At 44.7% G+C, this 15623-nt stretch overlaps 1 protein-coding gene across 1 annotated transcript in view; it reads right to left on the minus strand.

The window, feature by feature from the left end:
• Positions 1-15286, minus strand: part of SMC3 (structural maintenance of chromosomes 3) — a 53210-nt gene extending 37924 nt beyond the window's left edge. The window contains exons 1-3 of the mRNA XM_062213991.1: positions 14928-15286; positions 13964-14039; positions 5265-5303 (exon numbers count right to left, since the gene is read on the minus strand). Of these exons, the coding sequence (XP_062069975.1) occupies positions 5265-5303; positions 13964-14039; positions 14928-14942 (130 nt within the window). The 5' untranslated portion in view covers positions 14943-15286. The remainder of the gene's footprint in view (positions 1-5264; positions 5304-13963; positions 14040-14927) is intronic.
• Positions 15287-15623: the final 337 nt, after the last annotated feature.

Below are 15623 nucleotides of genomic sequence, written 5' to 3' on the forward strand. Positions count from 1 at the left end.
TAGCCACAAATACAAATACCTTGGAATAAACTTAACCAAGGATGTCAAAGATCTCTACGATGAGAATTACAAAACCTTAAAGAAAGAAATAGAAGAGGATACCAAAAAATGGAAAAATGTTCCATATTCCTGGATTGGAAGAATCAGTATCATCAAAATGTCCATTCTCAAAATGTCCATTCTCCCAAAAGCAATTTATAGATTCAATGCGATACCAATCAAAACCAAAGACATTCTTCTCAGATCTAGAAAAAATTATGCTGAAATTCATATGGAGGCAGAGGAGACCTTGAATAGCTAAAGCAATCTAGTACAACAAAAACAAAGCCGGAGGCATCACAATACCAGATTTCAAGACATACTACAGGGCAGTAGTTATCAAAACAGCATGGTACTGGTACAGAAACAGATGGATAGACCAATAGAACAGAATAGAAACACCAGAAATCAATCCAAACATCTACAGCCAACTTATATTTAATCAAGGATCTAAAACCAATTCCTGGAGCAAGGACAGATGCTCCACATGCAGAAGTATGAAGCAAGGCCCCTACCTTACACCTTACACAAAAATCCACTCAACATGGATTAAAGATCTAAACATACGATCTGACACCATCAAATTATTAGACAACATTGGAGAAACCCTGCAAGATATAGGCATAGGCAAAAACTTCTTGGAAAAGATCCCAGAGGCATAGGCAGTCAAAGCCAGAATTAACAATTGGGATTACATCAAATTGAGAAGTTTCTGTACTGCAAAAGAAACAGGAAAGAAGAGACAACCAACAGAATGGGAAAAAATATTTGCAAATTATGCAGCTGATAAAGGATTAATAACCAGAATCTACAAAGAGATCAAGAAACTCCACAACAACAAAACAAACAACCCACTTAACAGAAGGGCCAAGGACCTAAATAGACACTTTTCTCTTTTGTTTTGTTTTGTTTTGTTTTTTTAAGATTTATTATTTTATCTATTTGAAAGACAGAGTTACAGAGAGAGGTCGAGACGTAGAGAAAGGTCTTCCATCCGCTGGTTCACCCCCCAGATGCCTAGCACCGATCTGAAGCCAGAAGCCAGGAGCTTCTTCCTGGTCTCCCATGTGGGTGCAGGGGTCCAAGGACTTGGGCCATCCTCTACTGCTTTCCCAGGCTACAGCAGAGAGCCGGATCAGAAGAGGGGCAGCCAGGACTAGAACCAATGCCCATTTGGGACGCTGGCACTTCAGGCCAGGGCTTTAACCCACTGCACCACAGCACTGGCCCCAACACTCTTCAAAAGAGGAAATTCAAACGGCCAACAGACACATGGAAAAATGTTCAGGATCACCAGCCATGAGGGAAATGCAAATCAAAACCACAATGAGGTTTCACCTAACTCCAGTTAGAATGGCTTACATATAGAAATCAACTAACGGCCAGCGCTGTGGCTCACTAGGCTAATCCTTCTCCTTGCAGCACCGGCACACCAGGTTCTAGTCCCGGTCAGGGCACCGGATTCTGTCCCGGTTGCTCCTCCTCCAGGCCAGCTCTCTGCTGTGGCCAGGGAAGGCAGTGGAGGATGGCCCAAGTGCTTGGGCCCTGCACCCCATGGGAGACCAGGAGAAGCACCTGGCTCCTGCCATCGGATCAGCGCGGTGCGCCGGCCGCAGCGCGCCAGCCGCGGCGGCCACTGGAGGGTGAACCAACGGCAAAGGAAGACCTTTCTCTGTCTCTCTCTCTCACTGTCCACTCTGCCTGTCAAAAAAAAAATTAAAAAATTTAAAAAAAAAAACTTAAAAAAAAAAAGAAAAAGAAAAGATGCTGGTGAGGATGTAGGGAAAAAGGCATACTAATCCGCTGTTGGTGGGCACACAAACTGGTAAAGCCACTATGGAAGACAGTTTGGAGATTCCTCAGAAACCTGAATATAGCCCTACCACATGACCCAGCCATCCCACTCCTTGGAATTTACCCAAAGGAAATTAAATTGATAAATAAAAGAGCTGTCTACACCTCAATGTTTATTGCAGCTCAATTCACAATAGCTAAGACATGGAATCAACCTAAATGCCCCTCAACAGAAGACTGGATAAAGAAATTATGGGATATATACTCTATAGAATACTATAGTGGTAAAAAAAAAAAAATGAAATCCTGTCATTTGCAACAAAATGGAGGAATCTGGAAAACATCATGTTGAGTGAAATAAGTCAGTCCCAAAGAGACAAATATCATATGCTCTCCCTGATCTGTGACAACTAACTGAGCACCTAAAAGAAAACCTGTAGAAGTAAAACTGACACTATGAGAAACAATGACTTGATCAGCATTTGTCCTGACTGTTGAGGAACAGCTTACTATTTTATTCCTTTTACTATTATTTTGTTCTACTTAACATCATTGGTTGAACTCTTTAATTAACACACAATTATTCTTAGGTGTTTAAATTTAACTGAAAATTGATCCCTGTTAAATATAAGAGTGGGAATAAGAGAGGGAGGAGATGTACAGTTTGGGACATGCTCACTTGGACTTACCCTAATGGTAGAGCTAGAAACATGCCATGGGATTCCAAATCAATCCTATTAAGATGGCATGTACCAATGCCATCATACTAGTCGTCAAAGTAATCAGTTTAAGTGCAAATAAGACAGGATTAACTGTCAAAGGGATCACATAAACAAGACCAGTGCCTGCCAATAATAGCTGATAGAATTAAAAAGGAGAGAATGATGGAACATGGGAGCAGGATTCACAGCAGACTCAGAATGGCATATGCCCTAAACAGCACCCTGGCCTCAGAATCAGCCCTTAAGGCATTCAGATCTGGCTCAAAAGCCCATGAGAGTTTCTCAGGCATGGAAAGCCAAGACACTGTGGAAAAAAAAATTACCTAAATGAAAGATCTCTGTGAGTGAGATCCCAACAGAAAGAATGGGCCATCAAAGGAGGTACCTTTCTCTGAAGGGAGGTGAGAACTTCCACTTTGATTATGGCCTTGTCTAAATAAGGTCAGAGTTTGTGAACTCAAGAGGCTTCCACAGCCTTGGAAGCTCATGGCAAGAGCCTCTGGTGATTACTAACATCATAAATAAGAGTGTCAATTGTTTGATTTCAACAACAGGAGTCACTGTGCACCTACTCCCCACGTAGGATCTCTGTCCTTAATGTGTTGTACTATGTGAACTAACGGTAAAACTAGTCTTCAAGCAGTACTTTATACTTTGTGTATCTGTGTGGGTGCAAACTGTTGAAATCTTTACTTAGTATACACTAAATTGATCTTCTGTATATAAGGATAATTAAAAATGAATCTTAATGAAGAATGGGATGGGAGAGGGAGTAGGAAATGGGATGGTTGCAGGTGAAGGCAGGTTATGGAGGGAAAAACCCCTATGATCCAAAAGTTGTACTTTTGAAATTTATATTTATTAAATAAAAGTTTTTTTTAAAAAAAAAAAGACACTGCCTGAGACACTGGCATATCCTATCAGAGTGGGGTTGAGTCCTGGCTCTGCTTCCAAGTCCAGCTTCCTGCTAATGTGCAAGAAGCATCACATGACAGCCCATGTGCTTGGGTCCCTGCCACCCAGGTGGAAAACCTAGATTGAGTTCCAGCTCCTGGATTTGGCCCAGTCCAACTCCTGGTGCAGTGAATCAGCAGATGGAACATCTCTCACTATCTCTGTCTCTCAAATAAAATGAAAAAGTAAATACAATTTTAAAAAGAAGTAAACTAAGGAAATACACGGAAAGGTTTCAGATTCCCAACTTTTGCATGACTTACCTTTACTAAGGAGAAGCCATTCCTACTTCCACAAAGAATTCCTAACTGAACTACCCTGGCCAAGAAACAGAACTCTTTATTCAGCTGTCCTGGTTCCAATCGACCCAAAAGAGATCCCTGATATTCTGTGTTAGAGTCCGGTGAGGGTTGGGGTGAGGGGTTGAACAGAGGGAGATCACAGTAGTGGGAGGGAAAAACAGAGTGAGAGGTGTTCGCAGGTATTAAGTTAATGTGTGTGCTGGGGGTGGGGATGGCTGTCTCTCACAATCACCTGGAGAAGGGGGTTAGATTCAAAATGCCCTCATCCCTTTAGACTCTAAAATACACATTTCCACTCCAAACCATTCTCACCACTGGCAAATTACAACCACTGAAGGGGACACAGGGTATTGAGGACCTTTCCAATTTGGATGCACAGAAAGGATAGACCTTTGCTATGAACTCACCAATCCATCATAAACTCCTCTGATCAAGCACTACTCAACTAAGGAGTTAAAAAAAAAATTTTTTTTTTTTTTGACAGGCAGAGTGGACAGTGAGAGAGAGAGAGACAGAGAGAAAGGTCTTCCTTTGCCATTGGTTCACCCTCCAATGGCCACTGCGGCCGGCGCACCATGCTGATCCGAAGCCAGGAGCCAGGTGCTTCTCCTGGTCTCCCATGCGGGTGCAGGGCCCAAAGACTTGGGCCATCCTCCACTGCCTTCCCGGGCCATAGCAGAGAGCTGGCCTGGAAGAGGGGCAACCGGGATAGAATCCTGTGCCCCAACCGGGACTAGAACCCGGTGTGCCGGCGCCGCAAGGTGGAGGATTAGCCTGTTAAGCCACAGCGCCAGCCAGGAGTTCAAAATTTTTTCAATCTACTCCTGGCACAGTCTAATTCTGTTCAGATGTTTATTTTCTCCAAAAACTTGTTGGAGACATTATTACATTTAAATGTGTTTTATCCTTAGAGAAAATTTTCAAAGCTCTATTTACTATCATCAAACTGACAAGACTCCAAGTCAAATTTTCTATACCACTCCATTCTTTATAAAATGATTGAATTAGAAGATGTTTTTAAGTGGTGAATAAAGATTTTCCAAAAAAATGCTAACAACTACTCTATTGCATTTACATTTTTACATACACATTTATAATATTCACATATTGTATTCAAGTTTAAGAAGTACTTGAACACATATTATTTAACACATACTATCTAATTTGATTCTTAAAATACAAAGGTAGACAAGGCAAACATCTCATTTTTTAAGTGAAAAAAATAATTTGAGAACTTAAAGAGTTCGTACCCAGTCTCATATGGCTATTTAATCATTAGGTAAATCACAAAATTCAGATCTTTACACTATAAGCTCACTATATTATACTGCACTCCTATATAAATTATTTTTTGTATTTCATGCAAATATAATCTCAAAAAACTAATGACTTTAATAAACTACCTAAATACATGTAGACTTTAACATATTTAGAATTCAAAAACAGTACCTACCATAAAAAAAGTTACTTTTTCCAGATCCATTTCTTCCCACTATAAAAATTAAAAAGGTACAAGTTATTTTATATAAAAACCAGTAAAATCATTTACTAAAAGTATTCAGATTTTTATATCAAATTTTCTAAATTATTAATATTTGAAATTGACTGAACAAAAGAAACCAATGAACACAACAGTTTTAACCACCAAATGAATGCAATTTTTGTAGTTCATACAAGTTTTTTTTTTTTTTTAAGATTATTTATTTATTTGAAAGGCAGCAGAAAAAGACAAAAAAGTTTTCCATCTGCTAATTCACTCCCCAAATGGCCACAACAGCCGGAGCTGCACCAATCTAAAGCCAGGAACCAGGAGCCTCCTCTGGGTCTCCCATGTGAGTGCAGTGGCCAAGCACTTGAGCCATCTTCTACTGCTTTCCCAAGCCAAAGCAAAGAGCTAGATCAGAAGAGCACCAGCTGGGACTCGAACCGGCACCCATATCGGATACTAGTGTCCCAGGTTGGGGCTCCCATGGCTTCTTCTGGGTCTCCCATGTGGGGGAAGGGGCCCCAAAGACTCGGGCTATCTTCTACTGCCTTCCCAGGCCATAGTAGAGAGCTGGATTGGAAGTGGAGCAGCTGGGACTGTGCCCATATGGATAATGGCACTGCAGGCAGCAGCTTTATCCGCTATGCCACAGCGCTGGCCCCCATATAGTTTTTTAAAAACAGATATTTCACTGATGATTCTTTTGCTGTTTATAATAGTTTAAAATTAATAATTATATACCTAACTTCCAAAATTTATAATTGTAATGATATTTATGTATAATTCTACCTAATTACATATACTAGCAGTAATAATTTGAAGATTCATATATTGCTAACATTCTAAAATGCTTTGTCTTAAATTCTCAAAATGTTCTCCCATTACACTATTCACAGTCAACCCTATGTATCATGTTTAGCTTCACAGAACCATAAAGTACAATTACAAGGTACTTTAATTTACTACCTGACCGCAGATATAAGCAAATTATTTCTATACAAGAATACAAATGATGCTGAACGAGTTTAGTAAAATTTTCAAGGTTAAAAAGTCAGGAATAACTACATCAAGCTCTACCATGTTAACAAAAAAATCCTGAGCAAATGAGCCAAAAAGTTATTTTAACACAAATAAATCCCACAGAGATTTATGCTGGGTGAGGGGCCAGCATTGTGGCACAGTTGGTGGCACCATCATCCATTAAGGAGGTGTCTGGTTTAAATCCCCACTACTCCACTTCCAATCCAGCTTCCAGCTAATATATTTGGGAAGGAAACAGAGAATGGTCCAAGTACTAGAGCCCTTGCCATCAACGAGGGACACCAGGAAAACATTCCTGGTTCCTGGCCTTGGTATGATCTAGACTTGGCTGCTGCAGCCATTTATAGAATTGGATCAAGATCTCTTTCCCTCTCTAAATGTTGCTTTGCCTTCCAAATAAAGAAATAAATCTTTTAAGATTTATTTATTTTATTTGAAAATCAGATTTACAGAGAGAATGAGAGGCAGAGAGAGGTCTTCCATCTGCTGGTTCACTCCCCAATTAGCTGCAATGGCCGATGCTGTGCCAATCCGAAGTCAGGAGTCAGGAGCTTCTGCTGGGTCTCCCACATGGGTGCAGGGGCCCAAGGACTTGGGCCATCTTCCACTGCTTTCCCAGGCCACAGCAGAGAGCTGGATTGGAAGTGGAGCAGCCAGGACTCGAACCAGCACCCATATGGATGCCAATACTGCAGGTGGAAGCTTTACCCACTACGCCACAGCACCAGCCCCAAGAAATAAAAACTTAAAAAAACAGGGTCTACTGTTTTGGCACAACTGATTAAGTTACCACTTGCAACACCAGTTTCCCATACCCAAGCGCCAGTTCGAGCCCTGGGCTGTTCTGCTTCTTGTTAATGCACCTTGGGAAGCAGCAACAGATGGCTCAAGTACTTGCTTGGATCACTGCCATCCACATGGGAGACCCAGGCGGAGTTCCTGGTTCCTGGCTTCAGTCTGGCCCCACCCTTGTTGTTGTGGGCATTTGAGGAGTAAATCAATAGATGGAAGATCTCTGTCACTCTGCCTTTTTATCTTTTTTAAAATTTTATTTAAAATAAAACAAACAAGACAGCCAGTCTGAAAGAGATTTTCTAAAGGGGGGGGGGGAATTTCTGGCTAAATCTAGGACAATCTAAGTCCCAAAATAACAAGATGAATTAAGAATGGTGGGGGAGGGGCTGGTACTGTGGTGTAGCGGGTTAAAGCCCTGGCCTACAGTGCCAGCATCCCATATGGGCACCTGTTCAAGTCCCAGCTGCACCACTTCCAATCCAGCTCCCTGCTAGTGCACCTGGGAAAGCAGTAAGATGACCCAAGTCCTTGGGCCCCTGTACCCACGTGGGAAACCCAGAAGAAACTCCTGGCTCCTGGCTTCAGATCAGCTCAACCCTGGCTGTTGTGGTCATTTGGGGAGTGCACCAGCGGATGGAAGATCTTACTTTCTCTCTGGCTCTACCTCTCTCTGTAACTCTTTCAAATAAGTAACATAAATCTTAAAAAAAAAAAAAAAGAATGGTGGGAGAAAAAATTAATAACACCAAATCAATAACAGGAAGATAAATAAATAAAGTTCTTGCTTACAGGAGAATACCGAGTGCCACATGATAAAAGTAAAAGGAACTCTGGAAATGAAAAATCATCCTATGTAATCATCACAATAAAGGCAGGAATCACCACTGGATTCTAAATCTAGGGGCATGTTAGCTAAGGAGCCCAATGGTTGCATGACTCCAAAGCATCTCCTCATATTATTTTAGTTGCAAGGAAAAAAAAGTACCTGGAAGTGGAAACATTGGAATCACCTTGACTAAGCGATCAAAAGTAACAGCACCAGGAATCAAGCCTGGCTTCAAGCCCCCTGCCCTCTCTCTGGGCAGGCTAAAAGCCCACTCTCTTTACTTGCTTCTGCCCATCTAAAAGTCTTTGTATTTTAACTGGCCACCTCCTCATCTTCTTTGAATGCTAAAAGTCCTAAAACCTAACAAAAGACAGGAAAAGTAACAGCACCAGTAAGAAGTACATAGACCACATGTGACTAGATGTGATAAGCCTGAGAAGGACACATTACTTAAATAATACATACTTCTCAAAAACATTAACAAAGACAAAGAAAGGCTGTGGAAATATCCAGATTAAAGGAGGCTAAATAAACACAACTAAATGTAATAACTGACCCTATATTAGATTCTGTATTAGAATGAAAAAATGTTTTAATTAACATTTGTGGGTCAATGAACTGGAAAATGGACAGATTATGGTATTAATGTTCAATTTACTTGTTGATAGCTAATGTGATTTTTAAAGAGAATATCCCTATTCTTAGAAAGTACACATTGAGGGGCCAGTGCTGTGGCATAGCAGGTAAAGCCGCCACCTGCAGAGCTGGCATCCCATATGCACACCAGTTTGAGCCCCAGCTACTCCACTTCCAATCCAGCTCCCTGCTGATGCACCTGGGAAACCAGTGGAAGATGGCCCAAGTTCTTGGGCCCATGCACAAACATGGGAGACCTGAAAGAAGCTCCTGGCTCCTAGCTTCAGATCTGCCCGCCTCCAGCCGTTGCGGACATTTGGAGAGTGAACCAGCAAATGGAAGATCTCTCTACCTCTCCCTCCCTCTCTAACTCTGCCTTTCAAATAAATAAATAAATCCTAAAAAAAAAAAAAAAGTGGGGCCAGCACCGTGGCGCACTAGGTTAATCCTCCACCTGCGGCACTGGCATCCCATATGGACACGGGGTTCTAGTCCCAGATGCTTCTCTTCCAGTCTAGCTCTCTACTGTGGCCAGGGAAAGCAGTGGAGGATGGCCCAAGTGCTTCGGCCCCTGCACCCATTTGGGAGAATGGGAGGAAGCACCTGGCTCCTGGCTTCAGATCGGCGCAGCTCCAGCCGTTGTGGTCACTTGGGGAGTGAACCAGTGGAAGGAAGACCTTTCTCTCTCTCTCCCTCTCTCTCTCTCACTGTCTGTAACTCAACTCTTCAAATAAATAAATGAAAATCTTTAAAAAAAAAAAAAAAAAAACTAAACACCGAAGTCAGATGTAAAGGATTGTCATGTACATAACTTATTCTAAAAAAGTACGCGTGCAAATACAAATGATAAAGTGGGGGAAACTTAGCAGGTAAAAGGTATCAGAGACTCGTGCATTATTCTTCCTAGGCAAAGTTTTCTGTAAAGTTGAAGCTATTTCTAAATAAATCCAAACACACAATTTATTACTAACTGAATATAAATACTTTGAACCATAATCCATTTACAAATAAGCAAAATCTTTAAAATCTCTCCATAAGAGTGCTCCTATTCTAACAGCAGAACACTATACAGCAATTTTAAAGCATGCTGAAATGTTTAAGATATTCAAGATTTATGAGCCGGCGCCACGGCTCACTAGGCTAATCCTCCGCCTTGCGGCACCGGCACACCGGGTTCTAGTCCCGGTCGGGTCACCGATCCTGTCCCAGTTGCCCCTCTTCCAGGCCAGCTCTCTGCTGTGGCCAGGGAGTGCAGTGGAGGATGGCCCAAGTTCTTGGGCTCTGCACCCCATGGGAGACCAGGAGAAGCACCTGGCTCCTGCCATCAGAACAGCGCGGTGCGCCGGCCGCAGCACGCCTACCGCGGCGGCCATTGGAGGGTGAACCAACGGCAAAAAAAGGAAGACCTTTCTCTCTGTCTCTCTCTACTGTCCACTCTGCCTGTCAAAAATAAAAAAATAAAAAATAATAAAAAAAATTTATCCTGAAGGATGAAAAACAGCAGATTACTAACAAGTCATACAATGAGCCCACTTTTATTAATAGAGGCATAATTACAGATATAAAGACCAGAGGGATACTGAGATAGACTCAGTTTATATGTGTCCCAAGATTAACCTGCCCCAGCCTAGGCATTGGTTGCCAATTGTTGGAGAGGCGTCTCCTGCTATCTCTGGTTGTTTCAGACTACTCTGGGGGTACTCAGGTCAGATCCCTGAAGACCCAAAGGAAGCCTTTAACTGCCTTACAACTTCAGGGAGGTCAGCTCCCTGAGCAACAATCCAAAAGCATGGGAGAATTACTGCTCAACGTAAACTTTGATCGACGAAAGACAAGTGCAGCACAGAAATCCCTCTCCATTTCTCTTCTAATCTGACATTTCTAAGGTATGGCAGGGGTCTAAAGTCCGCCTGGAAGTTATCTAACAGGACCACAAACCACCTGTGTCTTTTTCACAAAGCTGTGATCAGCTTTCCCCTCACTTTTGCCCTCAGAATATACCTCTCATTAAAGCCTTAGCAACTAAGCCTGACCACTGTTTTCTAGGAAACCAGAGCTAAATGAGAGATTGTTGTTATTAAGAAGGTTACCAGGGCCAATGCTGTGGCACAGCGGTTAAAGCCATCTGCAGTGCCGACATCCCATATGGGCTCCAGTTCGAGTCCCAGCTGCTTCACTTCTGATCCAGCTCTCTGCTATGGCCTGGGAAAGCAGTAGAAGATGGCCCAAGTCCTTGGGCCCCTGCAGCAGTGTGGGAGATCCAAAAGCAGCTCCTGGCTCCTGGCTTCAGATCAGCGCAGCTCCAGCCACTGCGGCCAATTGGGGAGTGAACCAGCGGATAGAAGACCTCTCTCTCTCTCTGCCTCTCCTTCTCTGTGTAACTTTGCCTTTCAAATAAATAAATCTTACAAAAATTAGTTTAAGTTATTAAAAAAAATGCCGCAGTGTCAGCATCCCATACGGGCACTAATTCAAGCCCCAGCTGCTCCACTTGTGATCCAGCTGTCTCCTATGGCCTGGGAAAGCAGCGGAAGATGGCCAAAGTCCTTGGGCCCCAGCCCCCAGGTGGGAGACCCAGAAGAAGCTCCTGGCTCTGGATCTGCCTAGCTCTGACCATTGTGGCCATTTGGGAAGAACCGGCAGATGGAAGATTGCTCTCTCTCTCTCTGCCTCTCTGTAAATCTGCCTTTCAAATACATAAATATATGAAAGAAAGAAAAGAAAAAGAAAGAAAGGTAGGTTGGTTACCTCTGGGTAGAAAAACAGCGTTTTAATTTTCCTTCTTTTATATTTTATTCTTTTCTATAATGTTCTATAATTTAACTTTTTTTTTTTGTTAAAAGGCTAAGGAAGGAGTGGACTTTTGGCTTAGGAGTTAAAACAACCACATTCCTTATCAGAATGTGTAGATTTGATTCCCAGCTCTGGTTAATGCATACCCTGGGAGGCCACAGTGATGGCTCAAGTAGGTAGGTCCCTGTCACCCATGTGAGAAACCAGTATTGAGTTCCCAGCTCTTGGCTCCAGCCCTGGACCAACCTACTCATTATAGGCATTTGGGGAGTAAACCACCAGATGGGAGTCCTCTGTCTCTCTCAAAAAAAAAAAGAAGAAGAAGAAGAAAAAGAAGAAGAAAAGAAAAAACCCAGGGAAGAATGAACACATCCCTTGGTACCTTGGGGACTGATTCCAGCTCCCTCCCAGGAAACCAAAATTTGCAGATGTTCACGGCCTTTATGTAAAATCAAATAGTATTTGCATACAACCTAAGCACAATATATAAATATATATTCATCTCTAGATTACTTATAATACCTAGTACAATGTAAATGCCATGTACATAGCTGCTATTCTGTACTGTTTAGGGAATAAGGATGAGGAAAAGTCTTCACATGTTCAGCACAGATGCATCCCTCCTGAGTATCTTCGGATCCATGGTTGTCTGGAATCATGGATGCAGAATAACAGGATATGGAGGGCTAGCTGTATTTGGTAAACATGAGGTTTATCTTTAAAAGTTCATAGGAAACGAAATTAAAAGGGTTTTTTTTTTGGTGCAATTTCTGAAATTCATGCATACAAAGGAACTTCAAAAAGCTCCTGGAAAAATGCACATTTTGAAAAAGTTATGTCTAGACTCGAAGAATTGATTAACCTGGCCGGCGCCATGGCTTAACAGGCTAATTCTCCGCCTTGCGGCGCCGGCACACCAGGTTCTAGTCCCAGTTGGGGCGCCGGATTCTATCCCAGTTGCCCCTCTTCCAGGCCAGCTCTCTGCTATGGCCCGGGAAGGCAGTGGAAGATGGCCCAAGTGTTTGGGCCCTGCACCCGCATGGGAGACCAGGAGAAGCACCTGGCTCCTGGCTTCTCCACTTCTGACCCAGCTCCCTGAAAATGCACCTGGGAAGCAGAGGATGATGGCTCAAGCACTTCAGTTCCTACCATTCAGGAGAGAGATGGGGATGGAATTCCAGGTTCCTGGTTTCAGCCTGGCCCAGCCTCAGCTGCTGTGGGCATATGGAAAGTGAACCAGTACATAGAAGATACCTTCCTCTGTGTATGTTTGTGTCCCCTTCACTAAGCTCTACCTTTCAAACAAATAAAAAATTTTAAGCTGTATTTATTTATTTGAGAGGGAGAGACAGAAAGAGGTACCTCCTATCTGCTGGTACACACTCCCCAGATGGCTGGTTGCAAAGGCTAGAGGTGAGTCAGGCAGAAGCCAAGAGCCAGGAGCTTCATCCACATCTCCCACATGGGTGGCATGCACCCAAACACTTGGGCCATCTTCCACCGCTTTTCCTAGGCCATTAGCAGAGAGCTGCATCAGAAGTGGAGCAGCCAGAACACTAACCAGGACCCGTATGTGACACATGCAACATATGTATTGTCAGTGGCTTAACTCACTTCAACACAATGCCAGGACCAAATAAATAAATTTAAAAAAAAAAAAAAGGTCATTCTTCTTCACTGATTTTTCTACAGGAATCTCACTGTCCTGAGGACTCACTTGTGTCCCCCTGAGGTTCATATGCTTTCATCCTCAACTCCAAAGTCATGGGCAGCCTTTGGGACATATCAGGGTTAGATGAGATCCTGAGGATGGAACATGTGAGCACACAGCAAAATGGCAGTTTTCTGGAAGCCAAGAAGGGAGCCCTCTCCTAAACCCAACCGAGCTGGCATTCTGATCACTGACTTCTAGCCTCCGGAACTGTAAGAAAATAAAACTGTTGTTTAAGCCACAGTCTGGCATGTTCTAGCTGCCCTGGCAAATTAATAAACCCTGCATTGAGGACTCTGTATAGCAGAACTACGTCAACAGCACAGAAAGGCTTTCTGGTGTCTAGAAGCTCTTGGTTTCATCTCTTCTTTAAAGCAGAATGCCAGAAAACATTTTGTTAGCTATATGAACCAGTAAATGGATGGAAGATCTCTCTTTCTGTGTCTCTCCCTCTCTCTAGGTTCTACCTTTCAAATAAATAAATCCTAAAAAAAAAATCTGGGAACAACCTTTGCAAACAAAGAATGCTCATCTTTGAAGTAACACACTAGTGAACATTTTAATTAGGATATGACAAGAACAGAATAGCTAAATTTAGTGTCAGTCACTAAAAACTTATAAGCTATTAAAACTTGTTGATACATACAAATGAGTAAGTTTTATAATTGAGTTATCCAAACATTTTAAGTTTATAAAGCAAGCAATTCATCAGTGCAGGTTAAAGACACACAAATTATTTCACAGAGGAAAAAAAAATGTTAATATTCAAAGTCAATTCCTGTCCCTTTAAGCCTATAAGTATGGGTGGACAGAAGCTCTACACTGTTATAGATCAATCTGACCCAGTGAGCCGCAAACACTTACCAATAACATTATGTTTTGAGCTGAAGGGATCTACAATCGTTTGATCTCTGTAACTTCGAAAACCCTGGATAATCACCTAATAAACAAGAGACATTTTGAGAACCCTCCTACAAAGAAACACTGCGACATCAACATTTTTCTTTTGCATGTCTTTCTTCCCAATGCACGATCGAAAACTTCCAGTTTCACATAAGCAAAACTCTCACGCTGGAAAATGGTGATTAAAAACCCGTTAAAAGCAGCCCTTTGTCCAGGAACTGCTGCCGGTGCAGAGTTGTTTTCTGAGCGACAGCCGATAAGCTGCAGAGCTCCCACGCCGTTGGACGGTCTAGCGACCCGCAGCAGGAAGACGGGTCCCGCCTCCCGGACCCTTCCGGGGACCCGCACCCGCCCGCACGAAGGTGCCCACCCTGCAGAGGAGGGGCACGGAGCCCCGCGCACCCAACAGCCCGCTGCCCCCAAGCCGCGAGAGCAGGCGCACGGGTGCGGCGGCCTCGCGCGGGAAGACCATCTGACAGAAGTAAACAACTGGCCGTGGGCGCGCTTCGCTCCCTGCACCAAGACGGTCCCCGCTCCCTCGCGGGGCATCCGGGGAGCCGCAGGGCCTCCCCCGGGGTACAGCGGACACCTGCGCCAGGGCCAGCGACGCCGCCGGGCCGGGCCTTTCCACAGCTGCCACGCGAACGGCCCGTGGACGACACAACCTTCCCGCCAGCGGCCGCCCGGGGAAGGCCCGGTCCCTGCGGCCCCTCGGCCCCTCTCAGGGCTCCTGCCTGCTGCAGAAGGGCGCACTCCGAACGCCCCAGCTCTCGGCAGCCCGCGCGGCGCCGCCGCTCGTGCAGCTGGGGTCCCTCCCCTCCCCCGCAAGCCCGAGGTGCAGCCCGCGGCTGGCTCCGCGACACCCCCGCCTCAAGCAGGGGTCCTCACAGGCCCGGGAGGGCTGGAAGGGACGCACAGGCCTCACCTGTTTTATGTACATGGTTCCGCGCCCCAAGCCGGGGAAAAGACCTCCTCCTCGGACTGCAACAGAGGGGCGGCAGTGTCAGGTGAGGCGTCTACGCGACCCCTCCCCCAAGGCGCCGCTCGCTCCCCTCCAGCCAAACAAAATGGCGGCTCCCGGGGAGGCGGAGTCCGCGCCTCAGACGGAACCACACTCGCAGCCCCAACTGAGTGTAGGGGGCGACAGGTTCAAGTTTGCGCTCTCTTTGTGGGAAAAAGCAGCATTCTACAGCGTTCTCGGCTCGGTTTCACTTGATTCTGAGAAGCTGTGGCTGGCCCTTTCCTGAGACTTAGTCGGAAGCTTCCAGCGGAGAAAATGGGACCGTGAGATTGGGCCGCGCCCCCTCTGAGCGCGGAGCCAATGGGCACGCCCACAAGAGGGAAAAGGTTCGGCGCCAAAGCCGAGAGGGAGGTGCCGAGGACCAATAGCGGAGCGGCCGGCGCCCACGTGGTCTGGGGCTGGTTTTAAAAAAGCGGACCCCGCGCGTCGGCGCCGGTCCCCGGAACGCTGGTGACGGCTGGAATGCCGCGTGCAGCCTGCCGCTCCATTATTGTCTCTGGCGCCCTAGGAACTCGACATTCCTGGCACGCCCCCTCCTGGTTCCGAGCGGTCTTCGCGCAGGGCCGCTCCCCAGGAACTCGGGGATGCTGGAAAGCCGGT

This window comes from Lepus europaeus, chromosome 17, assembly GCF_033115175.1.
Source record: "Lepus europaeus isolate LE1 chromosome 17, mLepTim1.pri, whole genome shotgun sequence".
In the NCBI taxonomy this organism is placed as follows: Eukaryota; Metazoa; Chordata; class Mammalia; order Lagomorpha; family Leporidae; genus Lepus; species Lepus europaeus.